Genomic DNA, 14,459 nt, shown 5'->3' with positions numbered 1-14,459 from the left:
TAGATGTTGATTTTTTTGCTAAATATTTGGTCAAATTTTGTACACCTCGATTTGACTAAACCCATAGCACGAAGTAATTGTGAACAGAAGGAGTAGTAGGGAGTAATATATAGTACTATCATGTCACTTCCATAGTGCATACTATCCTAATGGCAGTAGCTTAGAATGCCTTATTTATTAATTTGTAGAGTCAGTTATTTTGAAAAGTGAGATGTTATGGTAACATAACATTTCTTCCTTTCTAAAATATGGCGGATATATTTTTTTTTGAAGTTATCTTTCAAATTTGACCAACTATATGGAAAAAATGCTAATATTTGTAATCCCAAATCTATATTGCTAAACCACCATGAAATATGGAACACATTTGGTATTGTAAAATGTTTATGTTTTTTTTTCTATATAGTTAGCCAACTTTAGGCTGCGGTGAGAGCTCCGAGGAAGGGGCGCGGTGTCCGAACAATGGCAGGATATTCCTGCATAATCTCGAACTTTATCAGTTTTCATACGTAGAACAAATAATACACTGCAAGCACAAGTTTCTAGAGTCATGAAGGTATAGAACAAGATATGAGTTATCATGCTTGCATATCCATCATTTGAGTCTCCAACAATTATTCCAATAGTTACATATCTGATTTTCCCTATGGTAACCTAGTAGAAAGAAATAGCTTTTTCTCTCATCGCCATTTATAGTTATGGCTAGGTATGGGGATTGACTGTACAACCACGTGTCTCACTAATAGAAAATCCAGTTACATGAAAAAAAGAAGTGGAGACTAACAGACAAATCAAGATAAAACAGTTTTCATATTTTTTTGCAGATAGAACCCTAAAAGATGATATAGAACCATCCTAGGTTTTATGCACTCTCCCAAATCAGCGGCCGCCGCCAAACGTCAACGTCACCTAGACGCACATCTGAAGAGATGCCGAGCGTCCACCATAGCCAGATCCAAAAAAGTACCATCGGCAACGATGTTTTGTAAGTCGATGAGCATGCTCGCTGCAGGCAATGATGCACATGTCGTTGTCGCACGTATTGAACCTTCTCGTGCTATTTTGAACCAAGATCCACCGCATCCGATTGGCGAAGTTGGGGACTAACAACATATGCACCACCTCCAGACCAACACCCTCGTTTTGGAGCATCCACCTCGTTCCAACACCCGACACCGCTGTGGATAACAAGGAACGCGGACGTTAGGCCGCGAAACAGACCTCGTCAGAAGAATGACGAGAAGACTAAGCTGTTCTAAAGGATCGGCAAGCACATGTTACCATCAACTCCGAGACGCTGAAGTGAAGATCGTCGCTGGTCTAGAAGTAAATATGGCAAATTTATTCACCTAGGTGTCGCTCCTACCACCCAAAGACGAGATCGGAGGCCCGCGATCCCCTCCCATCCTTCCGCCGGAGTGACAAGCAGAGGAAGAAGGGAGCATCAGTTTTGTCGGTGGAGATCAGGAAGAGTTGGTCGCCGCCATGTCGCGAGACTAGGAAGCAAGCCATGCGAGTTGAGATTGAGAACACCCAAGATAAAGTTTCCAATAATCCACTCTCTAAACAATGCCTTGTATAGCCAATCATGTAGTCATACACCGGAGCCTGTATGCGGTGGCCACCAGAAAAAGAAAGTTTTGGAAAACCCAAACCACCACACCAGATGCGTCAGGCCCACAGAAAAGTGAAACGGATAGAGGAGTACTTTCCCTCGGGGGAGAAGCAGCCGCGCCGCGCCGCGAGGTTGGTACAACTAGTGGCCACACCACGCCGCACGCCAGCATTCGGCTGCTCCGCCTCGCCATCGGCGCGCCGCCGACCTCCTCCCGCGGACTACGCGCTAGGATCTCCCGTTCGGGATGGCGAGCGGAGCCGTCGCGCCGCCGCCCCCGCCGCTGACCGGCGCGCGGCGCGGCTTTGGGGGCCGGGGGGTCCTCCTCCGACGGCGTCTCGCCGCCACGCCTATGTGAGCACCCCTTTATTCGGTTCTTATCTCGTCGGCCGGTTCCGTCCCCGGGTAGTTGCTAGAGGAACGAGGAGGTGTTTCATGTTTTGAAGTCGCCGATTGCAGCAAAAGGAAGGGACATGCTGCCTGTTTGGATCATGAGTGATGAAGTAGTAGACCAATAGGATTCGGAGAAGCTCTCTTTAGTACTGAACTGCTTATTATCACTTAGATTTAACTCATGCCGTAAATAGCAACGCCATATACAATTTAGGCATGCTATGCACAATTCTCATGCAAAATCAGTTTCTTCTCTCAGGAAAGATGAACCTGGGGTTTCTGCAAACGGCGGGAAAGAGGAAATGGCCGCCGACAGCGTTAATGTTGCTAGAAAAGCATCCCTCCCCGGGCTTTCATCGAGCTCATCGGATAGGACAACGGTGACCCCAACGCCTTTGCATCCAGTGGAGCCATCCGATCTCCGTTTCAATCGTCTTCGGCCCTCGGTTGAGGAAAGCGACTGCAAATACAAACGATACTTTGGTCGCTATGTTGCTCGGGAGGCTATGATAGATGAGGAATACTGGGTATTATTCTTGTTACTTGTAAAACATATACATTCCCTGATTGCACATGTGTTTTTGGTTGAGTCGGTGACAGTAATTAATAGGCTACCTGTCTTTTATTTCTCATGGTAAGAATAGCTCAGAGAATTTCCTAGCTGCTAAAATATATGTTCCAAATCATTTATCTTCACATTTGAGTTAGTACTACTATGAAATAACGAAAATACTAGTATTTCCATCATCACTATGCCTCACATACATCTCTTCTTACCAAGACTTGATAGATTGCCGCGTGGTTGAGAGCAGAAAATCACTATGAAGATCAGTCAGGCGATCGGTTAGTATATAATTTTGTACCTCATATTCACTTTTTGTTGGCATTATCCTTGTAACCAATATCTATGTACCGTTTTTTTATCACTGCAGCTATGTTGAGAGCTTCAAAAGAAAGTATGCATCACAGGTACATGTGTAATCAGTTTGTCATCTTATTGTTTTGCTTGAGGAAAAATGGATTGTTAAGGTGTTAATGCATGCCCATTACTATTCAACCAACTGATCACTTAATAGTTCCTGTTCTGTTTCATGTGTAGTTGTTTACCATTTTTATTGTAACTAGCACAGTGGCCCTCGCAAATGCGAGGGCAGTGTCTTTAGTTCCCCGAGAGTGTAGGATAAAATTTATGGTTTCATACTTTATTTTGAAATTCATATTATGTGGTATGAAATAATACTTCTCCACAACCAGCGAAAATATTATGCAAAGCAATTAGAAGATCCCAGTGTCTGGATGATTGATTATGACTGACCTTATTTGCATTTGCATCTGATATTGGCGTAGTGGTCTTTCAGATGTAATATCAAAATAGATTTGTTTAATGAACTGAATAGGAAATACCTTATCTCCGTTAACATGTAAGGCATCCAAACAATGAGAACTTCCATTTTAATTACGTTTTAAAATATTTCTCCCTCTCAATTACTTGCTCTCTTTTAAAATGCATGTCATTTTATACATGACCTTGTCTCTGCAATGAAGTTGATACCTATTTTGTATAAGAATATGCTTTATTATATTAAGGATAATTTGGTGATATGAATTTATGTCCAAACGTTTCAATAGTATCCATATAAGTCGATGGTCGAAGTTAGAGAAACCTGTCTGCAAGATCGTAGAACAATAACTTGAACTTTTGTATTAAACAGAAAATAGATGGTACCAAATTTTGTATTGGATGCTAGTTACTTCCAGTGCATGCAAATACCCCTAAACTTTCATAAGAAATGATACAAAACCATAACCGGACAGTTTTGTATATATGGCGACTAATTCATTAATTTCCCTTAAGCAACAGGTGAGAAGGTGTCACAATAGTTGTACATGAATGCATATCAGTATCAGAGTAGGGAACACCTTTTTTTTGTTTTGAGAAAGTAGGGAACACCTGATACTCCAATACAGGGTGGTTAAGCATCTAGGACTTACTTGCAGAGAGGTTCAGCATCCCTTGTTATATGGCAAGGGATTCTTAACCTCATTGTTCAGTTATGTACTTGCTCCAGGCATCAAATCGATCAATTGGCAATTGGTATAAAATAATTTCACCACTGCAAGCATGATTCAGGCCATATGTGTTAGACTATTTATCCTTGCCGAATAATCTACTGCTTTCATATCAATGTTCGTGATCTGGTTATGTTTGTATTAAATAGTTTATTTGTTGTAAAGACATGTCAATGGATGACCAATCAGCCATAAAAATGGTCATATTTCACTATTATGTTCCTCTTCATCGGTCATTATTTTTTCCTCCGACGCCGAATGTGAAATAAATATTTTGAAGTCATTTGAGAAATAGTTACATGCTAAAGTCTTTTTTGCATTTTTTTGACTATGTTGTTTTACTCAATTTAAATACTAATCAAATGATAATTAGATTATTGCTACGTTAAAGCTATTCATTTGATGTTAAGTATTATTGTTAAATTTAAATTTTAATCACATCAGTGAATTTTATATACTCTCTCTGATCCATATAACTGTCGCTGATTTAGTACATAGTTATACTAAATTAGCGACATTAATATGGATTGGAGGGAGTAGTAAATATGGATTTGCTAATTTTCTATTATCATCTTGAACTTCACATATAAATCAAGTTGCATTCTCTATTGACCCAATAAGAGATTTAACTTCTAATAGTTCCGCGGACTACTTGACTCGTAACTTTAACCAGTGATCAAATTAATATATGCAGGGATTGATTTAGTTAACATAGGATACGTCTGGCTGCGGCTGTTCACGTGTATGGGATGTTTCGATAGGTTGCTGGTGTTTTACATAGGATTGGCTTTTTTTTCTACACATGCTCATATTTGCTCCTCTTAATATTCCGGTAGGAGCCATTTTGAATTTCCGGTAGATGGACTCCTTAACACCCAGCAGTTCGCATTGGATAGGCCATTTAGGGCAGCCTGGTTCAGGACAGAACATAGTCGATCGACGGTTTTGCTAGCCTTTCCTTTTTTGCTTGTACGTGCCAAGGTGTTTTGCTTGACTTTTCTTGTTTGCTTTTACGTGTCAACGGTGGACTTCTTTGGTACCTGAGTATCTGACCGATGTTCCGTAACTATTTTTCATCTTTTAATCTCATCCATGAAATTTAGAATCAAAAAAGTATATATTCTTATCATATGTGGACGAACATGGTCTCTCTCTTAGACATCCGTATATTTCATTTATTATGTAATAGAATAATAGATATGTCTTTTGTATCATCATCAGTTATCTCATTGCAGGAGTTTCATGCCTTAAAGAAGCGATGTGGCAAGCAGTATGGAGAGAAGTATACCTGTTTCGTTGCGGTATGGGAGCAAATCTCTCTGTAACCCATTTATAGAATTTAATACTCGATGTTGGATCTAGCATGTTAGTTCACCAAGTATAGAATGTTATGTTAGTTCATGAAATATGCTTTGAGGGAATCAACACACGGGACAATCTAATAACCGGCAAGTCAAACTGCAGCTTCCTGTTGTTGAGATCTTGTGTGCTAATCATTTAGGTCTACATTGTCAAACACTTAAAATTTGCTTAGCTGATATTTTCTGAATATTTCACGGTTAAGATCCCCCCACCGTAAAACATTGCAGGTAAAGAATGATGACATCGCACGAACTGTGCTGAATAGTGTAGTTGGTACGCTGGACTTATGTGTCAGGCATCCTCTGCATGGGGAGAAATATCCCGAGGTATGGAAAATTAGCACCACCGTCTTCATATCAGTCCTATTTGTTCTCTGGAAGTTACATTTCGAAATTATTCACAGGAGCCTGGGAACTCGCCATTTTACTCTAGAATCTATCAGCCAGATCAGCCAAAATTTGCATATTTAACAAATGTATGTGTTGCTAAGTATGCTCGGCGTCAAGGGATTGCCAGCAACTTGTTGTTATTGGCCATTGATGCAGCCAGACTCGATGGTAAAGCAATAAGCTTTTCTGGAATTGTAAGATGATAGTAGTTCATCCGCTGACAGCTGATATATTGACCCGTACTGTAGGTGCTGAAAGTATTTATATTCATGTACATAAGGACAACTTGCCAGCTCGAAGGCTCTATGATCACATAGGATTCAAGGTATATAGACATTTTGTTCCATTTTTATTCTAGAATTTTCCATTTAATTATAGAGCTCTTAGTTACCCTTGTGGTGTCTATTTGTAGATGGTTGACATGGATGGCGCTCGCCACTCATCAGATCTATGCTTACTCTCGTTCAGTAAGCACTAGGCTAGTTAACAAGGGACTTCCTCCCATATCATTTGTTTAGGTGAAAGTGAAATTATATCATCAGTCCTCTTGATTTAGTAAAAGTGGGATGGTGTCAATGAATATGCTTTACCATCCTGGGCATGATGAAATACTGTAAATTACAAAATCCTTGGAAGCGACAAGATGGGCTGACAGTTCTGATGCCCAGAATGCTTGTGATGTGTGTGTGGGGGCAACAACTGGGTATTGTATCTGAATGTTTCAATTTTTTACTGTACAGTTTGTGGACAGCAATCTAATGCTTGTTCGTTCGTTTTTGTGATTCCGCATGGAAATATGTATATACATGCTAACAAATATTCATAGTAACATCTGTAGTTCAGTGTTTTTCTTACTCAAACTCTGTAATTCAGTTAATCTGGACAACCTTTTTCTTGTATAGCTATTTTGGCTAGCTTTTTGTTTTGAGGGTGTGCTATTTTGGCTAGCAGTTGTGTCTCTGGCTCTGGCTGGATGGATCTAACAGGCCAACTGGGGCAAAAGGAGAGGTTGCTCAGCTCGATTTGTTAGATTAATGACGACAGTGGAGCATTTGTGGTTCTAAAAATCCATAAAAAAATTGTGGTTCTAAAAGAAAGCAGTTGAACATTCTATAAAGCATAATTTATTCCAAATAAAATCTAATCCATGCACAATATTTTTTCCTTTGAAAATTGGGAGGTTATTGCTATACTACTAGTTACTATCTCAAGCAGTTCCTATCTTTGGCGCTGTCACTCGTGTGTTAATGCGTGGCTGCCAGTATGCCTGGCCATACCCGTTCTGTGCTAGGAAAAAACAAGCAGTGCTCGTTCTTCCTGGGCGCTACCAATTGATGTCTCCCAGTCCCATGGCTACCCAAAAGATTTTCGTGTTTTCTTGACAGAATTAGTCATGCAAGTTTTGTGAGGTTAGTCAAAATTGTGTTTGTGAACGGTGGCCGCACCATGCATATGCTGCCCAACATCAATCAACCCGTAGCAAAATTTCAAAAACATGAAAGAGGACATCCACATTTCTGAAGGAAAAAAAAGCATATCCAAGCACAACTGACAACGCCACCATTACACGCAGAAAACCAGGAGTTGACATCACTACGAACACTCAAACAGAATAAAAGACAGACTAATTAACGAACTACGGAGTAGCTAGTACTTGGAAGTCGGAACACAAGTATGCGGCTAAGAACACAGAACACTCCATGATGGAAACCATAGGACGAGTCGACGAGATCACTACACAAACTCCGTCATCAGCAACTTCGGCCGTCGTCACAGCCACCGCCATCTCCACATCAGCAGCCACCTCCGCCGCCACCACCACCGCAGCCGCCGCCTCCGCCTCCGCCACCACCGCAGCCGCCGCCTCCGCCTCCGCCACCACCGCAGCCGCTGCTGCCTAGACCGGCAGTAACACCAGCGAGGTACGCAGCTCCAGACACGTCCGTGGTCCCGAAACTCGCCGCCCTGCTCGCCTTCGCGGGCTTCACGGCCTTGGCTGCAGCTGGCTTCGCAGCCTTGGCTGCAACGGGCTTCGCGGCCTTGGCTGCCGCGGGCTTCTTCTTGGGGATGCCGTCGTGGTCGACGCTGTGCGAGCTGCGGCCGCAGAGGAAGACGGCGAGGGTGACGATGCAGATAGAGGCAGCAACCGAGAAGATGGCCGTGAGCCAGGGTGGCATGATGCCTGAGAGTGCCGCCGACGCACGGCTGGCCGACGCCAAGAGATCTCTCGCCATTGCTGACGGATACACTCGGATTAGTGCTAGGTGTAGTGTTTGTGGGATGTGGCTCTCACTTATTCCAGCAACAGAGGGTAGTATATATAGGCATATGATGGCGTGGATGTTGATTGGCGAGCTGCTTTCTTGCACGCATGACCCTGCGGCGCACATGCTTTTTTTTCTTCAATCCCCAGCCCCTGATTTCTTCACCCTACAATAAGACCCTGTCCAAGCACCCAGCGTCGACACTACATCAATCTATCATTTAGCAGAAAAATGTACGGATACTCGTGAAAGGCACAACGCAGCGATATTCCACACTATTTTGACTGACGTTCAGTAAAAATCAGGGGCGTTGGTGTGGCATGCAACGGCTGACAGAAACGTTTTGCATTTACAACCCTAATCTGGAAAGAAACTGTACAATCTAGCCACCCCCGTCAGCCCTAATTTTCTCTTCCCTACTCCCGCTGCGGTTTTGAGTTCTTGGTGCAAGGTGAGCAATGGCACGGGGAGTTCCTTGCAAATTCAAGCTAGGAGGCCCCATTTGCTTGCTTGCTAGCTACTCGCATTGATGAGCTGTATCTAGGGGGTCCCTTGAAGATTATAGCTATGAGATGTATGAATGTGTCATGAGTAGAAACCAGTGCGTGCTGATGCGTTTTCGGAAATTAAGATGACAGAAATTCAAGAGTTTGCACCGAGGCCATAGAACTCTTGACCTCTTGTATTGTACTGCTTCTGTTTCACAAAAAGCTGCTTAAATTTATCTAGATATGTAGATATGTTTTTTACCATGTAGATATATATCCGTATCAAGAAAAAGTTGACAAGCCTTTTTCAAGGGGGGAAGTATAACTAATTAACCTCCCTAGTTTGAGAAGGTTCAAGTGTTCTGCTCCATCAAATATTTGTACACACGCAGAAGCTCGCAACAAGGAGGTAAAAGGGAAATGACGCGGGCAGGATTATTATCTAGCCTAATTTACTCGGTGGCCGTTGTAGTTAACTCACACAAGAGCAGCCAGAGCTCAACAAAAACTTTGTTACACACGCAGAAACTCGCAAAAAGTGACAGGATAGGTAGATTTGGGAAAACCTCGGCTTTGTTCGGTTAATATTCACTACCGGAAATTGTTTCTTTGCTGAGTACATACGTCTGTGCCGAATGCTAATAATCGGTTTCTCGACAAAGAGGTCATACGCCGAGTATCAAAAGAGGACACACGGTAAACAAATCGCTGACCTGTACAAGCATTCGGTAGAGAAAAACGACATGATAAAAAAAACTTAAATATACCCGGCAAAGAAAGATACACATCTTAGAGATCTTTGCTCAGGACAAGGAAAGGTGCCACATGGCGTTTCACTTCCGCGTCTGACGGCCGGATTGATGGCGTCTGCGTGTGTTCATGTTAGAGTGTTAGACACTAGGTAAAGAAAATATTCATGTCCAAAATAAAATCAGAGAAGGGCGGGAGTTTTCCCACCATATCTATGCTTAGTACTGCGTACCCTGGGCAGGTTAATTAAGCACTTTTCCTAGTTTACAGCTAGCTGTTTTACAATTGGTGAACAGTCACATTTTAAGGGTCCGATCTGTGTCTTCTGTCACGAATCTCCGCGCCGCATTGAGTCTTTTCTCCCCCTCATTTAGGCTGGTTTGGGCTTAGTCAACGTACCTTTTCAGGATTATTTATTTTTAGAATTTCATTTTCCCCTAGTCTCTCACTCTGTCTGCCTTGCCTCGGGAGAGAAAGGGAGCAAACATAGGTGCCTTGGCGGAGAGGTCGGCGGCGACCCCGCAGCTGGTGAGACCGGCAGCGGAACGGAGTGCTAGTGCGTAGGCCGACCCAACTGCCTTGGAAGAGAGAGAGGTATCTCCGCAGCCTGCTCCGGCGGCGTCAGGTAGCGTTGTGGATTGGGACTTTGTTCGATCTGCAGCGGAGAGGCCGGCGATTCGCGATAGTCGAAGACATGGCCGTCGCTTTCGAGATGGTAATGTCTGTTTTTTGTTCTTTCTGCATATGTGTGCTCTGATTTCAGTCTATCTCTAGCTCGTGTGCGTTTTCATTTTCGGGCAGTGTCGCTGGTTACGTTGTCGGTGCTTGGTTGTGAGGTGTGTGTAGTTTGAATTTTTTATCAGGTAGCGATGCTGCTGTAGTTGCGGAGCTGATTCACTGTCATGGCAAACCTGCAGAGTGCAGTTCATGTTGACCAGGAATCCGAGCTCGCCGAGGTTGGATTATGGTTCATACTAGGTTAATTTCATCTGTGTTCGTGTTCTCTGTTGGTGAGCTCCACCTGTAGTTTAGGTTTCAGGTTTGGTGTGTAAGATTGTCTAATTTATATTAGGGCTCAGTTGATTTTGAGGTTATATATTTTTCTTACTTTTCTTGAGCAGATTTCTCATGTTTTCATGGTGTGCTCCACGCCTTGAATACATTAGGTTTTAGTTCTGTGGTTTCAGCATGATTTTTTTCATGATGTATGACTCTATTACTTAGTTGATTGTGGGTTAGTTTTGCACTTCAGATTTCTGTAGGTTGTCAGCATAGTTTTTGTTCTCAGTGCTAGTAGATGGCTGCTGCATCCACTTGGGCAAGAAAGTAGATGGGCTAGATAATAAAAGGTAGCTAGCTTCAGAATGTGTAGAGAATTTCCATCCAATAATTTTATTTCTGGCCATTGAAATCGATTTCCTATTCTTCTCGTGTATGTGCTACTAGTGACAAATGGTTTTGCACCTCCAGCTCAAATTGAAGGAACTCAATGCCTAGTAGTAGTTGCTGATAGCAAAACAGAGTGCGGAGCACATGTGGGTTGCAAATTAGCTTACAACTCTATCAATCAAGATTTGTAGCTGATGTGCTAGATTCATCAAGACAATATGCACTGGTTATCAACTGCAAATGGAGAGAACTTCAAATTCTGCAACCCAGGTTGATTCAACCAATGGAGTGCTGAGTTCAGAACCATCACTATCACCAGTGATGACGATCTCGGTCTGGATGGTGCTCCAGGCGTTGCTGCTAAAGCGGGTTGGTGCACCGACGTCCGGCCTCAGACATGGCAAAATTTCTAGTTGTGTGCTTTGTTTTTATTTAAAAAATTGTGGTAGTCTCTAGGAATATCCTGCTAGATAGGAAGCAAATGCTTTAATACATATATCATTCGGCCCTTGACAACAAGTCAAGAGCTTAGTTCCTGGATTTTCTTGTACGTGAGCTTTTAACATGCAAGTAGCTAGCTGAGCTAATATAAGCTTATAGTCGCTCTGGGTAACATTCAAGATATATGCCTTTTAAACAAGCTTGAAGCTCGCCTTCCTCTGCGCTTATGTAACATGCTGACACATCCAAAGTAGAGACAAGAACGGCTCTCGGAAGATCGTGCACCACAACACCATTTTCTCCAAAAATGAGACTGTGCATCAAAACTAGCATCTTATTGAGGTTTCGTTATTCAGTTAGTGATTCTCAGATTCTCAGTTAATTTCTTCAGTTTTCATTTTCTATATAATGACCTTACTCTTCATTATTTGCATTCTCAGATTGTCAGCGTGTTACCATTTTATTGTCCTTCATTCTCTTTGGTTCAGTGATTAGTTTCTTCAGATTTCTGTTTCTCGGTCACTTTTGTTTTGAGTTCACTCAGTTTCCGTATACAAGTTATTTTATGAGTCCCGTTTCTATAGTCTATGTCTGCTTCTCAGTTTCTCAATGTTGTTGATCGCTAATTTCTCAGCTATTCATTCTTTCATTTGATCTATTTATCATCTTCTTCCGTCATTGTTCTTTCTTCAGTCTCTGCCCTATGTTTTTTTTAAGTTTTCAGTCACTCTTTTGTTTGTTTCCTTTTCTTCACTCTTTCAGTAATAAGTATTTCAGTTTTTCAGTCAGTAAATTCTCCTCGAATTTCCATTCTTTTTCAGTCTCTCTTTGTATTTACTCAGTGTTCAATTCAGTACTTCAACATTTTTAATTTTTTTGTCCAATCTTCGACCTTTCAGATTATTTCTTTAGTACCTCACTATCTCATTTTTCAGTTAATTTCTTAAGTATCTTAAGTCTACTTTATTTGACTTTCAGTATTTCACTTTTCATTACATCATTTTGCATTTATTTTGACTTAAATGTTTGTATTTATCAGAATTCCTAAGTATATTGCTTCAGTTTTTAATTACTTGATTATTTTTTGCTTTCATTGACTTTTTTTGTCCTCTCTTCAGTCCTTCATTAGTTGAGTTATCAATATCTCTCTCCGATTTGTAGAACTTCTATCATTTCCTCTCTTTATGTTTCTTCATTTATTCAGATATTCATTCATTTTCTCTTTTTTTAGCTAGTGATCTTTGAAAATACATAGGTTTATTTTGTTTCATTGTGATTTTAGACTTTGATTCTATCTTTTTGGGGGTCATGGTGGGTAACTCTGCCTATCATACACTTAAGGTATGCTCAAGTTTGATAGCCGGTTCTGAAACCGGGAAAAGTAGGAAGGGCCCCTTTTTTTGATTTTATCTACTACCGAGTAGTTATCTTTTTGAATATTTTTCTACTACCATTTTCTCACTCATTGTTTCTTAGTTTTTTCAATGCATCGGGGAAATGAAAAGTTGAGTATACACTTATTCTGTAGGGAGGTTAAGTTTCAGAACTGGATGGAACTATTTCGCTGTTTCCAATGAACTCGAATCAGGTCTGGATGTGATGATGATGTTCTATATGAATTTTTCTCGCCATGTCAAGGTATCATTCCATGTGCTTTATGCTCAGATGCTCGGAGAAGTCCAGAATGGTGCAACAATGTATTTTAGTTACCATCTATTTTTTTTGATCAGGGGATGAGTTTGCAAGCTAGTTTACAATAATCTTGTTCTCTAGTTTTCCCATCTTTATAAATGAACCCATTTATTTATAATTCCTATTATTTCCCTATAGTGGTTTGCAAACTTTGATGTGACTAGCAATGCATGATATTGGTCCTGAAGCACTATCGTTTTCTTTCTGTTCTTCTTGAAGTGATTATTGTTGTAAGGTTTCTTTTCCCTTTTTGGTTCTAGATGGATTGAATGGTCATCCCCACGTATGAACCCCCTATACTGCAGCCCTCAATGCAATTTTTTTATCACATCTTTGTACACTAGTTTGTATCTGCTAATACCCTGATCTGACTCCCTTCATGGTACAGGTTACCTCATTGGGACTGCAGAATTTCACCAATTCCAAGTAGGTTATCTACTGGAACTTGTTACTCCTTTATCTCTAGTTCTACCAATCCAGGTCTAACTTCTCTATCTTTTTCCTTCTTCTTTTTCTGTCTATTCCACCCTGGGCGTAGCGCCAGCTTGGGATGGAGTTGGAGGGCATGCGGCGTTTGCTTGCTGAAGAGGATGGCCCGGTCTTTTTTATTGGGCGTATTGTCTTAGTGTGTATTGGTCCTTTTTAGCTACAGGCTGTGTGGTTTCCCATTTTCGTTTAGAATGGTAACTCAACATTGGACTGATAACGAGAGACACAAAGAGCCGTTAGAACTCAATGTTTTTGGGCTGGCAGAAATGTGTCTGTTTTCTAATTTGAGAACAGACGGTTTTTTCATTCATTTTTCTGTAGTTTTGAGTCATGCAGCTGTCATCTTACTATTGGCTACGAAAATGTGTCTGTTCACGAATTTGAAAACAGATAGCTGTTCAATAGTCAGTCCCTAATTAAGATGCCCGATGGTAAGTGGCAGTCTACTTTGAACCGGTACTATTACAAACTTGTAAGGATAATTCCACCTACCCGAAAGTCGCTACTCGAGTTCTTAATGAGTTATGGGTAAGTTTCTTTAACATTTTATTATTCAATACTTTGATCGAGCAGTACACTTTTCCACTAATAATTTTGTCCTTTATGCATCATTGCAGGATATTTTTTTCTCACTCTAGCCACTGGCAGAGAGGAGGAATGCTACCTCGTGGTGTCTAAGCATGTAATGAAGTTTGTGATTTACATGTACTATGAGGCACGCATGAGATGCACGATTAACTGGTATGCACTCGTGAAGAGGATTTTGCTCCTGAAGCACAATGCCCGGTTAAGGCATATGACACTTTGAGGAGTACAACATGGTAAGTATATTTGCTTCTTATTGACTTCATGAATGCAATATAGTATCAATTCTATATATTTTGTATCATATGTACGTAGGAACCTCCTCAGTGGTGTGCCTCCAAGAAGGCGTGCTTTCACCAGATCATGGACTATTGGGTTACAAAGGCGTGCCCTCATGAAAGGTGGAGTACACCGTCAGGGCAGCCTCTCCCTCGGTGCCTATGTGCAAAAAAGGGTGAGCAAATGCATTACATTTTTCTTGTCACACTGCAGAGACAGGATACATGCAAAGATCACTATGAAATTAAGGTTT

General features: G+C 41.3%; 2 protein-coding genes and 1 long non-coding RNA gene across 4 annotated transcripts; 2 read left to right on the top strand and 1 right to left on the bottom strand.

Moving 5' to 3' along the window:
• The first annotated feature begins 1,669 nt into the window (after positions 1–1,669).
• Positions 1,670–6,683, top strand: LOC127296947 (GCN5-related N-acetyltransferase 6, chloroplastic). Its single transcript, XM_051327198.1, has 9 exons — positions 1,670–1,969; positions 2,268–2,535; positions 2,799–2,851; positions 2,941–2,977; positions 5,314–5,379; positions 5,668–5,766; positions 5,844–5,997; positions 6,078–6,154; positions 6,242–6,683. Exons 1-9 carry the CDS (start codon positions 1,863–1,865, stop codon positions 6,305–6,307), a joined length of 927 nt encoding a protein of 308 aa, XP_051183158.1. The 5' UTR covers positions 1,670–1,862; the 3' UTR covers positions 6,308–6,683.
• A 638-nt stretch (positions 6,684–7,321) lies between these two features.
• On the bottom strand, positions 7,322–8,110 carry LOC127349212 (uncharacterized). Its single transcript, XM_051374987.1, has one exon. It carries the CDS (start codon positions 8,061–8,063, stop codon positions 7,623–7,625), a length of 441 nt encoding a protein of 146 aa, XP_051230947.1. The 5' UTR covers positions 8,064–8,110; the 3' UTR covers positions 7,322–7,622.
• A 1,669-nt stretch (positions 8,111–9,779) lies between these two features.
• LOC127296948 (uncharacterized) lies at positions 9,780–14,459 on the top strand. Of its 2 annotated transcripts, XR_007848805.2 has the most exons (6): positions 9,780–10,046; positions 12,690–12,799; positions 13,242–13,279; positions 13,392–13,870; positions 13,960–14,163; positions 14,243–14,459. It is a non-coding gene; the product is annotated as an uncharacterized lncRNA (long non-coding RNA). The 2 variants fall into 2 exon arrangements; XR_007848804.2 differs by lacking the exon at positions 12,690–12,799.

This window comes from Lolium perenne, chromosome 4, assembly GCF_019359855.2.
Source record: "Lolium perenne isolate Kyuss_39 chromosome 4, Kyuss_2.0, whole genome shotgun sequence".
NCBI lineage: Eukaryota > Viridiplantae > Streptophyta > Magnoliopsida > Poales > Poaceae > Lolium > Lolium perenne.
Note: the sequence above shows the minus strand (reverse complement) of the source record. Positions and strands in the feature narration are given on the sequence as shown.

Excerpts from the sequence above, each read along its gene's own strand:
- LOC127296947 (XM_051327198.1), top strand. The coding sequence starts at position 1,863 with ATGGCGAGCGGAGCCGTCGCGCCGCCGCCCCCGCCGCTGACCGGCGCG. Across the intron at positions 2,536-2,798 it reads TGATAGATGAGGAATACTGG|ATTGCCGCGTGGTTGAGAGC; the intron begins GTATTATTCTTG and ends AAGACTTGATAG. Across the intron at positions 5,998-6,077 it reads TGATGCAGCCAGACTCGATG|GTGCTGAAAGTATTTATATT; the intron begins GTAAAGCAATAA and ends CCCGTACTGTAG.
- LOC127349212 (XM_051374987.1), bottom strand. The coding sequence starts at position 8,063 with ATGGCGAGAGATCTCTTGGCGTCGGCCAGCCGTGCGTCGGCGGCACTC.